Raw genomic sequence first — 17,386 nt, forward strand, 5'->3', positions numbered from 1 at the left:
GCACATCTTAATTAGTAATGAGTCTAATGACTACACCTGAGCACCAGCTAGGTGGTCTGGAAAATATGAACTGTTAGTAGATCTTGAGGACTGGTTTGGCCAGCCCTGGTTTAGACAAATAACACATTAACTTGTAATTCCGGAAATGGCGCCTGGCTTCGCCGTACACCCGGCCTCAGCCTCCTTTACCGCCCAGCCATTCCTTCAGCCTCAGTCATTGGCTGCCCAAAGGGCGGACCCCGGCGTGTACACACCGCTATTAGCCCATCCTCACGTCAGTTCTGTGTAGCAGCCAGTGCAAGCAGAGAGGAGTGAGAGACCCGCCCCACGCCCCTCCCCTGCCACATTCCTTCCCTCCCTTCCCCCAACCTTCCTCCTCCGTGGCGAGGCAGCGCCGCTCGTCATTGCTGCACGCCCCACGTCAGTCCGCCGCCTCGTCCCGCCCACCGCGCCACCCCATTGGGCGGGTGGAGCCGCCTCTCGGCGGGAGTGGTCAGGCAAGCTGTCGATCTCCGCCTGTAACCACGCCCGCCATCCGTCTCCGCCGCGCGGCAGCAGACAGGTTAGGTTGTTTCTCGTCATCCGAGGCTTGTGTGAAGTGCCTACGGCCGCCCCCGGACACGATGAGCGGTAAGAGGTGGTGGATGAACTGGGGCGGAGGGGGGGGATGGCTCGAGCGTCGCCCACCGATCACCGGGGAGGAGGTGTCCATGTAGATCGGTGCGATCGGTAGGCCGATCCCGGTGGGGTGGGGGCTGGTGTTACCGGGGGACACCGGGGGGGGGGGTTAGACAGTGATATCCGCCCTCACTCCTCCTTGCCCCCTGCCCCGCAGCAGCCGGAGGTGGTGGTGGCGGGGATCCCCTCCCTCCTGTCTCTCCTCCTCTCCCGCCCTTTTCGTCTCTCTCGCTCCCCTCTGTGGGTGGGGTGGGAGCTGTAGTTGCCCCCTTCCCCGTATACCCCCCTCCCCATCAGCCCGGCTTGTGAGCGGGGCCTCTCCCACGGGGTGCCCCCGAGCGGCCTCCCCTCCCGGAAGTGCCACTTCCCGTCCCCGCCATGTTGTGTGCCAGCCGCGCAGCAGTAACCATGTCTCTGTGTGTCCCGCAGATCAGGAGCACACGTCCGAGGACGCATCGACAGCCAAGTCGGAGAGCCGGGCGGGAGGAGGCGGATTCCTGCAGAAGGGGCAGGTATGTGCGCACCCACCACACACACACACACAGGTCCCGGCTGCCCGCACAGGGAGGGACGAGGGGGTTGCTGTCCTCTATGTGGCTGGCCGCCGCTGCCAGCCCACCCACCCCCTCTCTCTGACTGCCCACTGAAGGCAGGCTCCACAAAGCCATCCTCCCTGCCCTGGGACTCCCCTGACACGCTGCTTTGTTTACAAGTTGGCACCCTCCAATAGCCCTGTACACTGTCAGCCTGCTGCCACTACAGGGGTGCACGCGTGTGCCCCTCCTCTCACAGGCTGCCTATGGTGTGGGCACAGTGCAGGCTGCTCATTGCAAGGGTGTCAGGGCAACATGAGCTCCCAATTATTGCTTATTTGTTTCTTGTAGCCCGATGTCATCTGTTACATTGCTGTATAATGTTTTATATTAGGACACTGTGAACAAATCTGTACTCAGAAGATTACCAGTATATGTTTTTACTCTTGCTTTGACATGATTACATATTGTTCATGAATGGAATAAGATTGTTTAGTGGTTTATGTAGAACATGTATGGTGTATATTATATATTAAGTTTCTTATATAGCGCAGCAAATTCTGTTGCGCTTTACAACTGGACACAATTAGATTACAAAACTGTGTAAAAACAAACCGTCATAGAGGGAGGAGGGCCCTGCTCGCAAGCTTACAATCTATGGATTTTGCATTATACTTCCATGCTGAGCCCTTATTAAAGGATCAAAAGTGTGTGTATATATATATATATATATATATATATATATATATATATATATATATATATATATATATATATGCGCCTACCTGACCCTCTCCATGAGGGAGAAAATGCTCTGTTCCTGGACTTTCCTGGTAATGTATGATTGCCATCACCTGTGGTGAAACACCTTTCTTATCAATTAACTAGCTCACCACAGGTGATGGCAATCATACATTACCAGGAAAGTCCAGGAACAGAGCATTTTCTTCCTCATGGAGAGGGTCAGGTAGGCAAGTATCACCCCCCCCCCCCCCCTCCTACCTTTGCCTCCTTAGGATTAATATATACACACACTCGTTCGACTTTTGCCTGCTTAGGATTTTGACATGGTTCTTGCTGGCAGTGCGAAAGCACATTATACAGGTGTCTTACCATATTTATTTTTCTGTAAAATGCTGCGCTGCTTTTTGCAGCAGATGTAACAGTCTGTTTATTTATTTTGATGGTTTCACAGAGGTAGACTCCTAAATATTGTTCTCTCCATGTCTTGCACAAACTGGCAGTTAAAATTTGAAACAAAATACATAGGCAAGCAAATAAGATGGTTGATTGTCAATGGAGGCTGGTTATACAATGTAATGTGGTTCTATATGATATAAAAATGCAAATATGTGTAATCTACTTCAATTCAAATAAAAATCCCAGAAGCAGAAAATACAGTATGTGTTATGTACAAGGGCAGCCAGTCGCATTCCCGAGTACATATGTAACGATCGGTACTATAAATATTTTTCCTGATTTATGTGTGTATTCCTATGCACGCTAGATTTTAAGTCTATAAATATAGATGTACAAAAGGAATATTGTCAGTTTTTGGTCTGGTGGATAAGGAGGCCAATGATGTATCATAATAGCCATGTGTTGATTGGGAATTAATTATGAATTTGTATGTCCAGTCTTTCAATGGCGTTCAGTAATAGGACATTGCATGGGAGGGTACAGAGAAGGGCTGCACGATTAGTTAACATATATATATCAATATGGTACCCCGCAACCCCCCCCCCCCCCCCACACACACACACACACACACACACACACACACCTTTTATTGCCCATATCAGTAATGATTTGCTTATAAACAGAAACACTTTGTGCCTTTTGTGTGACAAGGGCTTTGCCCTGGATGGTAAGGACATAAATGAGTAAAGGTGACGTCCTGTCCAAGTTTTTGAAGTTACCAGTATTTAAAAGAAGGAAGTAGCTATACAAGGGGTGATTGATAAGTACCCGTGTTTGAAGACAGATGGCGCCACTGACGTCAAACCTGTATATCATTGTTTAGTCTCATCTGTCAAACAAGGACTGGCAGAATTTCAGATAAATTCATTGTATACTTTTGTTTTGGTAGCTGTTGGAAGTGAACAAGTTTGAGGTTTTTTTGTAACTATGGAAAGTGCAGTACCGATCGGTGATTAGATTCTTGTTTTTGGATGGGAAGACGTGTGAGGAAATCAAAGAAAAGTTGGAAGCCGTTTATGGGGACTTTTCACCTTCGATGACAACTATCAGATATTGGTTCAATGAATTCAATGGTCGTACATCCATCCTCGATGAAGAGCGCCCAGGTCGCCCCAATTGAGGTGACTACGGATGAAATTGTCAACAAAATCCACATCATCGTATTGGCAGACTGGCGAGTGAATATCAGAGAGATTGTTGATATCGTAGGCATCTCATTTGAACGTGTGTAGAATATCCTACATGAACATTTGGGCATGACAAAGCTATCGGCAAGATTGGTTCCGCGTTTGTTCACTGTGGACAACAAGCGGAATCGAATGACCACTTCGAAGCAGTGTTTGGACCTGTTTAAGCGCAATCCGAAGGAGTTTCTGCGCCGTTTCGTGGCTGTTGATGAAACATGGATCCATCACTACACGCCAGAAATGAAGGAACAGTCAAAACTGGACTTTGCCCGGCGAACGTGCACAAAGAAAGCGAAGACCGTTCCAATGGCCGGAAAGGTCATGGCCACTGTTTTCTGGGATTCGAAAGGCATAATCTTCGACTATTTGGAAAAGGGAAGAACGATCACAGGGCAGTATTATGCTCAATTATTGGTCAGATTCGACGACGCATTGAAGAGAAAACTGCCTCACTTGGCGAAGAAAAAGGTGCTGTTCCACCACGACAATGCGCCGGCACACTCGTTCCATGTCGCCACAGTGGAATTGGGCTGCCGCATCCGCCGTATTCTCCGGATTTGGCCCCCTGCGACTTCTTCCTATTTCCAAACATGAAAAAATGGCTCGGCGGAAAGAGATTCACATCGAACGAGGAGGTCATCGCCGAAACTGAAGCCTATTTCGCATTTCGACACATCCTATTTTTTTGGAGGGCTTGAAAAAGTTGGAATATCGTTGGGCCAAGTGTCTCGAACTAAAAGGGGACTATATTGAAAAATAAAAATTTTCCCAGTAATAATTTTTATTCTTGCCTAACACTGGTACTTATCTATCACCCCTCGTAGTGACTGTCCAAAACGGACAAATGGACAGAAAAGAAACTAACGAAAAAGAGAGAATTTAATCAAAGCACACAGACTAATTAGAGTTGCTATTTTTCCCTGCCATAGAGTGCTGAAATGTTTGTCCTGTGCATGTAATTAAGTTTCAGAAATGCAAAATGTGATATATGTTCACAAATTTGCGGTGGATGTGCATTGACTTTTTTAATTCCTGTTTGTCTTTAAGATATAGCAGTCAGAGAGAACACTGGGGCAGGTGTATTAAGCCTGGAGAAGGTATAAAGCGGAAGGTGATTACGCACCAGCCAATCAGCTCCTTACTATCAAGTTACAGGCTGGGTTTGAATAATGACAGGAGCTGACTAGCTGGGGTGTTATCATCTTCCACTGTGTGACTTCTTCAGGCTTACTACGTCTGCCCCACTGTTCCCTGTTACTTCATCTCCATGTTCACGTAATAGTGCATGGAAATTCCTGTTCTTTTTTTCAGCACATTGCTGTGTGTTAGAATGTGAACTGCTATTTTTGCCTTCTGTTTTAGTGTCAAATGCACATCTAGCACCAATATGTGAAGAGACTTCTCTTATCTAGTTGGAGGCAGTAATAGAGCCTCCAGCAGTGTGTTGTCTTGTGTTTGCCAAGAGGTGATTACCGGCTATTGCACTTGGTGTCCACAGTACTGACTTCAAAGATAGACTGACAAAAAAAAAAAAAATGCATCCTGATGCACCAGTAGGCCATTGAGGGGCATATTTATTGAGCCTGGTGAAGTGATAAAGTGGAAGGTGATAAGGCACCAGCCAATCAGCTCCTAACTCGTTTTTCAAACCCAGCCTGTAACATGGAAGTTAGGAGCTGATTGGCTGGTGTTTTATCACCTTCCACTTTATCACTTCACCAGGCTTAATAAATCTGCCCCCTAGTCTCTCTGTTTGGTTCCATGCAGATTTATTAAGCCTAGAGAAGTGATAAAGCAGTGATAAGTAGAAGGTGATGACGCATAAGCCAAATAGCTCCAATATGTAAATTAGCAGTAAGGGGCTGATTGGCTGATGCGTTATCGCCTTCCACTTATCATTGCTTTATCACTTCTCCAGGCTTAATACGTCTGCCCCATGAGTTCTAACGGTGCAGCCACCCATAGTGATTTATGGATTACATTTTTGAGGATTGCTCTTGTTGAAGGCAATGATGGGAAAAGTACCACATGTAGCCATATAGCCACTTTTCAACAATTGCCATAAGAGTAAAAGTTCTCTGATTTTATCATCATTAAAACACTGACAGATCACTGATGGAGAACTTGTACACATTGTATGTGCGTTGTTCTGAAACGCCACTTATTACTGAGCAAAAACACATGAGAGAGGTAAGACGGGGTTGAATTAGTGTTTAGTTACTTGCCTAACTGCTCTGATAGTTGCAGCTATCTATCGCCCTCCTGGGCAACCTAAACAACAATTTCTAGAAGATTTTTCTGCTTGGCTCCCACACTTCTTATCCTCTGACATCTCCACCATCATTATGGGCGATTTCAATATAGCTCTTGACAGTCCACAATCTGTTCATGCATCCAAACTCCTCTCTCTAACCTCCTCTCTTGGCCTAACCCAATGGTCCGACTCCTGTACTCGCCAGGAGGGCCACTGCCTTGATCTTGTGTTCACCAGGCTCTGCTCAGTTTCCCAACTCATTAACACTCCTTTCCCTCTCTCTGATCACAACCTGATCACCTTCACAATCTCTTCTATTACTTTAAATTCTAGGACACTAAAACCAAGCAAGCCTCCTCTAACACGCAGAAATACTAACAATATAAATTTTCAACAACTTTCCACTTCTCTGCAACAACGTCTCTCACCAATCTCTACATTCACCACACCTGACACTGCTGTATCCCACCTGCACCAGACCCTAGAGAGTGCCCTTGATGAAGTTGCTCCAGCTACCCATCACACTCCACGTAGGCTTAGATGCCAACCATGGCACTCTAAATCAACAAGACACCTACAAAAACTGTCACGTAAGGTAGAACGTCAGTGGCGGAAATCTCAGAATCCAAGTGACTTTCTCACATATAAGACTACCTACCACTCCTATCGTCAGGCCCTGGACACTGCCAAACAAACATATTTCCAATCTCTCATCTCTTATCATGCCACCAACCCCAAACGACTTTTTAATACATTTAAATCACTTCTTTACCCTCCCTCACCTCCCCCACTAGCTACTATCAGTGCACAAGAACTTGCTTCCTACTTCAAGGATAAGATTGATAAAATCCGAGATGAAATGGTATGCTGTAACTCAGCCAGTGACCTGCTCAAATCCCTATCTGAACCCTCTGGCACTTTCTCTTCATTTGATCCCACAAGTGAAGATGAAGTATCAACACACTTTTCATCCTCCTACTCCACTACCTCTCCTCTTGATCCTATACCCTCACAGGTCAGCAAAAGTTTGTCTCCTGTGCTTATCCCAACCTTAACTAAAACCTGTAATCTCTCTCTCTACTGGCATCTTTCCATCTCTGTTTAAACATGCAGTGATTACTCCCATTCTGAAAAAAACACAACTCTGACGCAAACACACTCTCTAACTACCGTCCCATTTCTCAGCTACCCAGTCCCTCCAAGCTACTTGAGAGACTTGCCTACACTCGACTTACACACTTTCTTAACTCCCACAACTTACTGGACCCACTTCAGTCAGGCTTTCGTGCCCAACACTCCACGGAGACAGCACTGACCAAAGTAGTGAATGATCTGGTCACTGCTAGATCAAAAGGCCATTACACACTACTTATTCTTCTAGATCTCTGCTGCTTTTGACACTGTTGACCACTCTCTTCTCATACAAACACTAGAGTCCCTAGGTCTTCAGGACACAGCCCTTACTTGGTTCTCATCCTACCTATCTAATCGATCTTTCAGTGTTCGCTTCTCTGATTCTACCTCTTCTTCTCTACCTCTATCAGTTGGAGTACCGCAAGGCTCAGTCTTAGGTCCTCTGCTTTTCTCAATCTATACCTCCTCTCTTGGTAAACTAATCAGCTCCTTCGGATTTCAGTATCATTTGTACGCTGATGATACTCAAATCTACCTTTCCTCCCCAGATTTATCACCATCTGTATTGGCTCGTGTCACTGGATGCCTGTCTGCCATTTCATCTTGGATGTCATCTCGCCATCTCAAACTCAACATTTCCAAAACAGAATTAATTATTTCCCCACCAGCTAAGGGTAGTTACCAACCTGATATTGCCATAACTGTTGACAATGCAACTATCCACCCCACCCCACAAGCTCGTTGCCTAGGTGTCACCCTTGACTCTGAACTGTCGTTTGTTCCACACATTCAATCTGTCTCTAAATCATGTTACATGCACCTTAAAAACATATCCAAAATACGCCCTTATCTTACACAAGACACTGCAAAAACTCTGATCCATGCACTCATCAATCTCCCGCATTGATTATTGTAATAGTCTCCTTACTGGTCTTCCCAGACATAGGCTCTCACCACTTCAATCCATTTTAAATGCAGCTGCGAGGCTAATCTTCCTCGCCAGACGTTCTTCGTCTGCTGATCCGCTCTGTCAGTCCCTCCATTGGTTACCGGTATTCTACCGTGTCAAATATAAAATACTTTTACTTACATACAAGGCTATTACCCAAACTGCACCATCATACATCTCCTCACTCATCTCAAAATATCTCTCTACCAGACCCCTCCGCTCTGCACAAGATCTGCGTCTCTCATCCAGATGTATTACCTGTTCCCACTCAAAATTACAGGACTTTACCCGGGCTTCACCCACTCTGTGGAATGCCCTCCCACAATAAGACTCTCCACTAGTCTCCAAACCTTTAAACGTTCCCTGAAAACTCATCTCTTCAGACAAGCCTACCAAATTCCTGACCCACACACATAACCTTCAATGCTTCCCTATCCAGTTACATTCCCTCTGCACAGTCCCCATAACCTCACATTTTGTCTTCCAACATTGCTGGGTGATCATATCATACAACCCACTAAGAACCTAGCAATCTGGGGAAACATTATGTAACAGGTTGCATCTAGCCTTGTGTATCAATACCTATTTCCCTATAGATTGTAAGCTTGCGAGCAGGGCCTTCCTATCGCTATGTCTATCTGTGCCCTGTTTTGTTCTATAACTGTTGTTCTAATTGTAAAGCGCAACGGAATATGCTGCGCTATATAAGAAACTGCTAATAAATAATAAATAAATAAAGCTAACAAAGTTTGTTCCTTTTGTGGAACATGGAATTTGTAACCAAGGTTTGTATCAGTCTCTGATCAAACTGTTCAGTTTGGATTGGAGGATCTTTAACTTGAAATAATTCTAATGGCCACAAATAATAATAAACTGGCATATGTTTTACAAAGAAACCTTTGCAAAGGCTGATGGGTAACATGCACACCACATTCACTATGGCAACACTGTAATACCGTGCTACAGCAAATATGTCAGGCAGATTTTATCACTTACTAGCTGGAGTACCCGGCGTTGCCCGGGATTTTAAGAATGTTTGTTCACAAAAATAAATTTAAATAATAAACACACAGTATAAATAACATAGTATAAAAAAAGCATGAAAAATGTTATACACAGCCATAAAATGAAAACCCAATGTGCTGATGGGGGACCATGCTACTTCCATTATATAACTCTTAGTGTGTGGGTTCGTGCTACCTCCATCCCTCTCCTCACATCATGTCACTGCCCCTGTCCCATGCAGCCCTGTCATCACTGACATATTGTGCATGTCCTGATATACTCTGTGCTGCTGGCCCACCCCTAGGGGTGCTAGTGGTGTGTTAGCCCCACAGTGTTTGTTCCCAGAGTGTAAGTAATATGTGCAGCAAGTATGGGGTAAATTGGTCCAGGCATTCCAGAGTTATGCTGTCTGCTGAAAAACTCTGCTGCTGCCTCAACCCTAGGGGTGTCTTACCCCCACAGTGTTTGTTCCTAGCTTGTAAGTCATATGTGTAGCAGTTTGTTGTAAATTGGTCTAGGCATTCTGGAATTATGCGGTCTCCTGAAATTATCTGTGCTGCTGTCCCACCCCTAGGGGTGGTAGGGGTGTATAACCCCCACGGAGTTTGTTCCCAGACTGTAAATCAGATGTGTACAAAGTTTGGTGTAAATTGCTGCAGGCCTTCTACAGTAATGCTGTCTGCTGACGTACTCTGTGCTGCTGTCCCACCCCTAGGGGTGTCTGACCCCCACATTGTTTGTTTTCCGAGTGTTAGTCATATGTGTACCCAGTTTGTTGTAAATTGTTCTAGCCATTCGGGACTTATGCTGTCTCCTTAAATACTCTGTGCCGCTGTCCCACCCCCTAGGGGTGGTAGGGGTGTTTTCGAGATGGTAAGTCGAATGTGTACCAAGTTTGGTGTAAATTGCTCCAGGCCTTCCACAGTTATGCTGTCTGCTGACATACTCTGTGCTGCTGTCCCAGCCCTAGGGGTGCTAACGGTCTTTGAGCCCCACATTGTTTTTTCCCTAGTGTAAGTCATATGTGTACCCAGTTTGTTGTAAATTGGTCTAGCCATTCGGGATTTATGCTGTCTCCTGAAATACTCTGTGCCGCCCCTAGGGGTGCTAGGGTTGTCTAACCCCCACAGAGTTTGTTCCCAGATTGTAAGTGAGATGTGTACCAAGTTTGGTGTAAATTGCTCCAGGCCTTCCATAGTTTTGCTGTCTCAAACACTCTGTGCTGCTGTCCCACCCCTAGGGGGTGCTCGGGGTGTCTGACCTCCATAGTGTTTGTTTCCAGAGTGTAAGTCATATGTGTACCAAGTTTGTTGTAAATTTATGCTGTCTGCTGAAATACTCAGTGCTGCTGCCTCACCCCTAAGGGTGCTAGGGGTGTCTTCCTCCCACAGTGTTTGTTGGCAGATTGGAAGGCATATGTGTACCAATTTGAGTACGTGGGTCCAGCCATTCCGGAGTTATGCTGTCTCCTGATATACTATGTGCTGCTCTCTGCCCCCCTTAGGGGTGCTAGGAATTTCAAATTGTTTTAGTTGCGTCGGGCATGTTTTAATACGCTTGTATGTGAAATTTCACGATCTTCGCTTGTAATCTGTGGATTTGTATAGAAAGACAGACAGAAGGACAGAATTACAGATTTTCATTTTTATATAGTAGATAGCTGAATGAATTGTTTCAGTTTAGTCCCTGTAATATGGCAGTTTAGTCCTGGCAGTCAGATGCAGTCATCCATTGTTTATTGGTAAACATTTGTTGAGAGAGATTTATTTAACATTTACTCATCACTTTAGTATCACTACTACACTGCGTACTTCTCGTGTATGAGACCCAAAGCTGTTCTTCACCTTGCTGCGGTTTTTTTGTGTGTGTGTGTGTGTGTGTGTGTGTGTATATATATATATATATATATATATATATATATATATATATATATATATATATATATATATATATATATAATTATACATTTTATCTAACGTCCTAGTGGATGCTGGGGACTCCGTAAGGACCATGGGGAATAGACTGGCTCCTCAGGAGACGGGGCACTTTAAAAAAGAATTTGGATACTGGTGTGCTCTGGCTCCTCCCTCTATGTCCCTCCTCCAGACCTCAGTTAAAGAATCTGTGCCCGGACGAGCTGGGTGCTACTTAGTGAGCTCTCCTGAGTTTGCTAAAAAGAAAGTATTTTGTTAGGTTTTTTTATTTTCAGAGAGATCTGCTGGAAACAGGCTCTCTGCTACGTGGGACTGAGGGGAGAGAAGCAGCCCTACTCTCTGAAGATAGGTCCTGCTTCTTAGGCTACTGGACACCATTAGCTCCAGAGGGATCGTACACAGGATCGCACCCTTGGTCGTCCGATCCAGGAGCCGCGCCGCCGTCCCCCTCGCAGAGCCAGAAGACACAAGCCGGTGTCAGAAGCAAGAAGACTTCGAAATCGGCGGCAGAAGACTCCAGTCTTCATATGAGGTAGCGCACAGCACTGCAGCTGTGCGCCATTGCTCCCACACTAAACCCACACACTCCGGTCACTGTAGGGTGCAGGGGGGGGGCGCCCTGGGCAGCAATCAGAGACCTCTTGGCAAAAGTGGGCATATATTCTGTTGGGCACTGTATATATGCATGAGCCCCCGCCATATTTTTACACAGAAACGCGGGACAGAAGCCCGCCGCTGAGGGGGCGGGGCTACTTCCTCAGCACTCACCAGTGCCATTTTCTCTCCACAGCTCCGCTGAGAGGAAGCTCCCCAGGCTCTCCCCTGCAGTATCACGGTAGAAGAGGGTAAAAAGAGAGGGGGGGGGGCACATAAATTTGGCGCAAAAACAATATATACAGCAGCTACTGGGTTAACACTAAGTTACTGTGTGATTCCTGGGACATATAGCGCTGGGGTGTGTGCCGGCATACTCTCTCTCTGTCTCTCCAAAGGGCCTTGTGGGGGAACTGTCTTCAAAAAGAGCATCCCCTGTGTGTGTGGTGTGTCGGTACGCTTGTGTCGGCATGTTTAACGAGGAAGGCTATATGGAAGCAGAGCGGGAGCAAATGAATGTGGGGTCGCCGCCGACACCCGATTGGATGGATATGTGGAAGGTTTTAAATGATAATGTTACTTCCTTGCATAAAAGGTTGGATAAAGCTGAAGCCTTGGGACAGCCGGGGTCTCAGCCCATGCCTGATCCTATGTCGCAGAGGCCGTCGGGGTCTCAGAAGCGCCCACTATCCCAAATTGTTGACACAGATGTCGACACGGATTCTGACTCCAGTGTCGATGGCGATGATGCAAAGTTACAGCCTAAAATGGCTAAAGCCATCCGTTACATGATTATAGCAATGAAGGATGTGTTGCACATCACAGAGGAAACCCCAGTCCCTGACAAGAGGGTTTATATGTATGGGGAAAAAAGGCAAGAGGTGACCTTTCCCCCTTCACATGAGTTAAATGAGTTATGTGAAAAGGCTTGGGAATCTCCAGATAGGAAACTGCAGATTTCCAAACGGATGCTTATGGTGTATCCTTTCCCGCCAACGGACAGGTTATGCTGGGAATCCTCCCCTAGGGTAGACAAAGCTTTAACACGCTTATCCAAGAGGGTAGCCCTGCCGTCACAGGATATGGCCACCCTAAAAGATGCTGCGGATAGAAAGCAGGAGGGTATCCTGAAGTCCATTTATTACCCTACTAAGGCCGGCAATTGTGTCTGCCTGGATGTGTAGTGCTGTAGCAGCATGGACAGATACCTTATCTGAGGAACTTGATACCTTGGACAAGGATACTATAGTACTGACCCTGGGGCATATAAAAGACGCTGTCCTATATATGAGAGATGCCCAAAGAGACATTAGCCTACTGGGCTCTAGAATAAATGCAATGTCGATTTCTGCCAGAAGGGTCCTGTGGACTCGGCAATGGACAGGCGATGCCGACTCAAAAAGGCACATGGAGGTTTTACCTTACAAGGGTGAGGAATTGTTTGGGGACGGTCTCTCGGACCTGGTCTCCACAGCTACGGCTGGAAAGTCAAATTTTTTGCCATATATTCCCTCACAACCTAAGAAAGCACCGTATTACCAAATGCAGTCCTTTCGATCACAGAGGCAAGAAAGTGCGAGGTGCGTCCTTTCTTGCCAGAGGCAGGGGTAGAGGAAAAAAGCTGCACAATACAGCTAGTTCCCAGGAACAGAAGTCCTCCCCGGCTTCCACTAAATCCACGCATGACGCTGGGGCTCCACAGGCGGAGCTAGGCCTGGTGGGGGCGCGTCTCCAAAATTTCAGCCACAAGTGGGTTCAGTCCCAGGTGGATCCCTGAGCTGTAGAGATTGTGTCTCAGGGATACAAGCTGGAATTCGAAGAGATGCCCCCTCACCGTTTCCTCAAATCGGCCCTGCCAGCTTCCCCCTTAGAGAGGGAAGTAGTGTTAGCTGCAATTCACAAATTGTATCTTCAGCAGGTGGTGGTAAAGGTTCCCCTCCTTCAACAGGGAAGGGGTTACTATTCGACCATGTTTGTGGTACCGAAACCGGACGGTTCGGTCAGACCCATATTGAATTTAAAATCCCTGAACATATACCTGAAAAGGTTCAAGTTCAAGATGGAATCGCTCAGAGCGGTCATCGCAAGCCTGGAGAAGGGTGATTTTATGGTGTCTCTGGACATAAAGGATGCTTACTTTCATGTCCCCATTTATCCACCTCATCAAGAGTACCTCAGATTTGTGGTACAGGATTGTCATTACCAATTCCAGACGTTGCCGTTTGGTCTCTCCACGGCACCGAGAATATTTACCAAGGTAATGGCGGAAATGATGGTGCTCCTGCGACGGCAAGGAGTCACAATTATCCCATACTTGGGCGATCTCATGAAGGCGAGGTCCAGAGAGCAGTTGCTGATCAGCGTGGCACGCTCTCGGGAAGTGTTACAACAGCACGGCTGGATTCTGAATATTCCAAAGTCGCAGTTGATTCCTATGACTCGTCTGCCCTTCCTGGGCATGATTCTGGACACAGACCAGAAGAGGGTTTATCTCCCGATGGAGAAGGCTCAGGAGCTCATGACGCTGGTCAGAGACCTATTAAAACCAAAACAGGTGTCTGTGCATCACTGCACGCGAGTCCTGGGGAAGTTGGTGGCATCATACGAGGCCATTCCCTTCGGCAGGTTCCATGTGAGGAGTTTTCAGTGGGATCTGTTGGACAAGTGGTCCGGATCACATCTACTGATGCATCGGCTGATCACCCTGTCCCCCAGGGCCAGGTTGTCTCTCCTGTGGTGGCTGCAGAGTGCTCACCTTCTCGAGGGCCGCAGATTCGGCATTCAGGACTGGGTCCTGGTGACCACGGACGCAAGCCTCCGAGGGTGGGGAGCAGTCACACAGGGAAGACATTTCCAAGGTCTGTGGTCAAGTCAGGAGACTTGTCTTCACATCAACATCCTGGAACTAAGGGCAATATACAACGCCCTACGACAAGCGGAAACCCTGCTTCGCGACCGACCGGTGCTGATTCAGTCAGACAACATCACCGCAGTGGCTCATGTAAACCGCCAAGGCGGCACAAGGAGCAGGGTGGCGATGGCGGAAGCCACCAGAATTCTTCGCTGGGTGGAGAATCACGTAAGTGCACTGTCAGCAGTGTTCATTCCGGGAGTGGACAACTGGGAAGCAGACTTCCTCAGCAGGCACGAACTCCACCCGGGAGCGTGGGGACTTCATCAAGAAGTCTTCACGCAGATTGTAAGTCGGTGGGAACTGCCACAAGTAGACATGATGGCATCTCGCCTCAACAAAAAGCTACAGAGGTATTGCGCCAGGTCAAGAGACCCTCAGGTGATAGCTGTAGACGCACTAGTGACACCGTGGGTGTTCCAGTCGGTCTATGTATTTCCTCCTCTTCCTCTCATACCCAAGGTGCTGAGAATCATAAGAAGACGAGTGAGAACAATACTCATTGTTCCGGATTGGCCAAGAAGGACTTGGTATCCAGAGCTGCAAGAAATGCTCACAGAGGACCCATGGCCTCTACCTCTAAGACAGGACTTGTTGCATCAGGGGCCCTGTCTGTTCCAAGACTTACCGCGGCTGCGTTTGACGGCATGGCGGTTGAACGCCGGATCCTAGCAGAAAAAGGCATTCCGGCTGAGGTTATTCCTACGCTGATAAAGGCTAGGAAGGACGTGACGGCTAAACATGATCACCGTATATGGCGAAAATATGTTGCTTGGTGTGAGGCCAGGAATGCCCCTACGGAGGAATTCCAGCTGGGCCGTTTCCTTCACTTCCTACAGTCGGGAGTGACTTTGGGCCTAAAATTGGGTTCCATTAAGGTCCAGATTTCGGCCCTATCCATTTTCTTTCAAAAAGAACTGGCTTCTCTTCCTGAAGTTCAGACGTTTGTAAAGGGAGTGCTGCATATTTAGCCCCCTTTTGTGCCCCCAGTGGCACCTTGGGATCTTAACGTGGTGTTGAGTTTCCTGAAGTCACACTGGTTTGAGCCACTTAAAACCGTGGAGTTAAAATTTCTCACGTGGAATGTGGTCATGCTGTTAGCCTTGGCTTCAGCTAGGCGTGTGTCAGAATTAGCGGCTTTGTCACATAAAAGCCCCTATCTGGTTTTCCATATGGACAGGGCGGAATTGCGGACCCGTTCGCAATTTCTGCCAAAAGTGGTGTCATCTTTTCATATGAACCAACCTATAGTGGTGCCTGTGGCTACTCGTGACTTGGAGGATTTCGAGTTACTAGATGTGGTCAGGGCTTTGAAGGTTTATATAGCCAGAACGGCTAGAGTCAGGAAAACTGAGTCACTGTTTATCCTGTATGCACCCAACAAGCTGGGTGCTCCTGCTTCAAAGCAAACTATTGCTCGCTGGATCTGTAACACGATTCAGCAGGCTCATTCTGCGGCTGGATTTGCCGCTGCCAAAATCAGTAAAAGCCCATTCCACAAGGAAGGTGGGCTCTTCTTGGGCGGCTGCCCGAGGGGTCTCGGCATTACAGCTTTGCCGAGCAGCTACTTGGTCGGGTTCAAACACTTTTGCAAAGTTCTACAAGTTTGATACCCTGGCTGAGGAGGACCTTGTGTTTGCTCATTCGGTGCTGCAGAGTCATCCGCACTCTCCCGCCCGTTTGGGAGCTTTGGTATAATCCCCATGGTCCTTACAGAGTCCCCAGCATCCACTAGGACGTTAGAGAAAATAAGATTTTACTTACCGGTAAATCTATTTTTCGTAGTCCGTAGTGGATGCTGGGCGCCCGTCCTAAGTGCGGACTTCTTCTGCAATGCTTGTATATAGTTATTGCTTACATAAGGGTTATGTTATAGTTGCATCATGGTTGATCTGATGCTCTATTGTTGTTCATACTGTTAACTGGGTAAGTTTATCACAAGTTATACGGTGTGATTGGTGTGGCTGGTATGAGTCTTGCCCTGGATTCCAAAATCCTTTCCTTGTACTGTCAGCTCTTCCGGGCACAGTTTCTTTAACTGAGGTCTGGAGGAGGGACATAGAGGGAGGAGCCAGAGCACACCAGTATCCAAATTCTTTCTTAAAGTGCCCTGTCTCCTGTGGAGCCCGTCTATTCCCCATGGTCCTTACGGAGTCCCCAGCATCCACTACGGACTACAAGAAATAGATTTACCGGTAAGTATTATCTTGTTTTTTATGGTCTGGCATCCATACATATTTTCCTGCTTGTCCACAGACAGTCCTTATACATTCACTGGTCATGCAGAGAGGCATAGGAGACAAGAACCTCTCTTTAATACATATTACTATATCTAGGAAACAAACGGTTTGGGGGCCCTAATCTGCAATATAGATAAAGCCAGCTTTCAAAGGAGTCTTTGGTCGTCTGTGGAGGCACCTGTACGAGGGAATCGGGGAGGGGAGAGACGCCAGTCTATAAATAATATGGGGAGATGTATGAACAAACATGGAAGCACAGGCTGCATGGTGTCACAGGGGTCAGCATTGCTACGTCACATCACTTTGGTAATGAGGATCCCATATAGAGTTTGTGTGTTCTCCCCACACTCCAAACATGCTGTGTGTGTTGGAAATGTAGGCGTCGATTCAATTCGGCAAGTTATGAATAGCGCCGGGAATTAGCTCCCGCTGCTATTCATTTCAGCTCCAGTTAAGTCGGCGATGGCCCGTTCTCGCCGACTAAACAGGTTGAATTGTCGGGAGAACGGGCATTCTCCGACTTAACTCCCCGGTGCGAGGCTGATTCCCGACAGAATCAGCCTCGCACCGGCCGCGAGGCAGCACTTTTGTCGGGTTTCTTCTCTCATCCCCCGGGGATGAGAGAAGAATTCCCGACAATTGCGGGTCACTAGCAGCTGAATTGAATAGCGTCGGGAGCTAATTCCCGGCGCTATTCATAAGTTGCCGAACTGAATCGACCCCTTAGACTGTAAGCTCCAATGGGACAGGGACTGATGTGAATGACA

The 17,386-nt window shown here is 47.2% G+C and overlaps 1 protein-coding gene across 1 annotated transcript in view; it reads left to right on the forward strand.

Annotated features, from left to right (window-relative positions):
- The first annotated feature begins 415 nt into the window (after positions 1-415).
- The window catches only part of SP1 (Sp1 transcription factor), a 60,318-nt gene continuing 43,347 nt past the window's right edge, over positions 416-17,386 (forward strand). The window contains exons 1-2 of the mRNA XM_063952117.1: positions 416-630; positions 1,108-1,190. Coding sequence (XP_063808187.1) covers positions 624-630; positions 1,108-1,190 — 90 coding nt within the window. The 5' untranslated portion in view covers positions 416-623. The remainder of the gene's footprint in view (positions 631-1,107; positions 1,191-17,386) is intronic.

The sequence above is a fragment of the Pseudophryne corroboree genome, chromosome 2, assembly GCF_028390025.1.
Source record: "Pseudophryne corroboree isolate aPseCor3 chromosome 2, aPseCor3.hap2, whole genome shotgun sequence".
NCBI lineage: Eukaryota > Metazoa > Chordata > Amphibia > Anura > Myobatrachidae > Pseudophryne > Pseudophryne corroboree.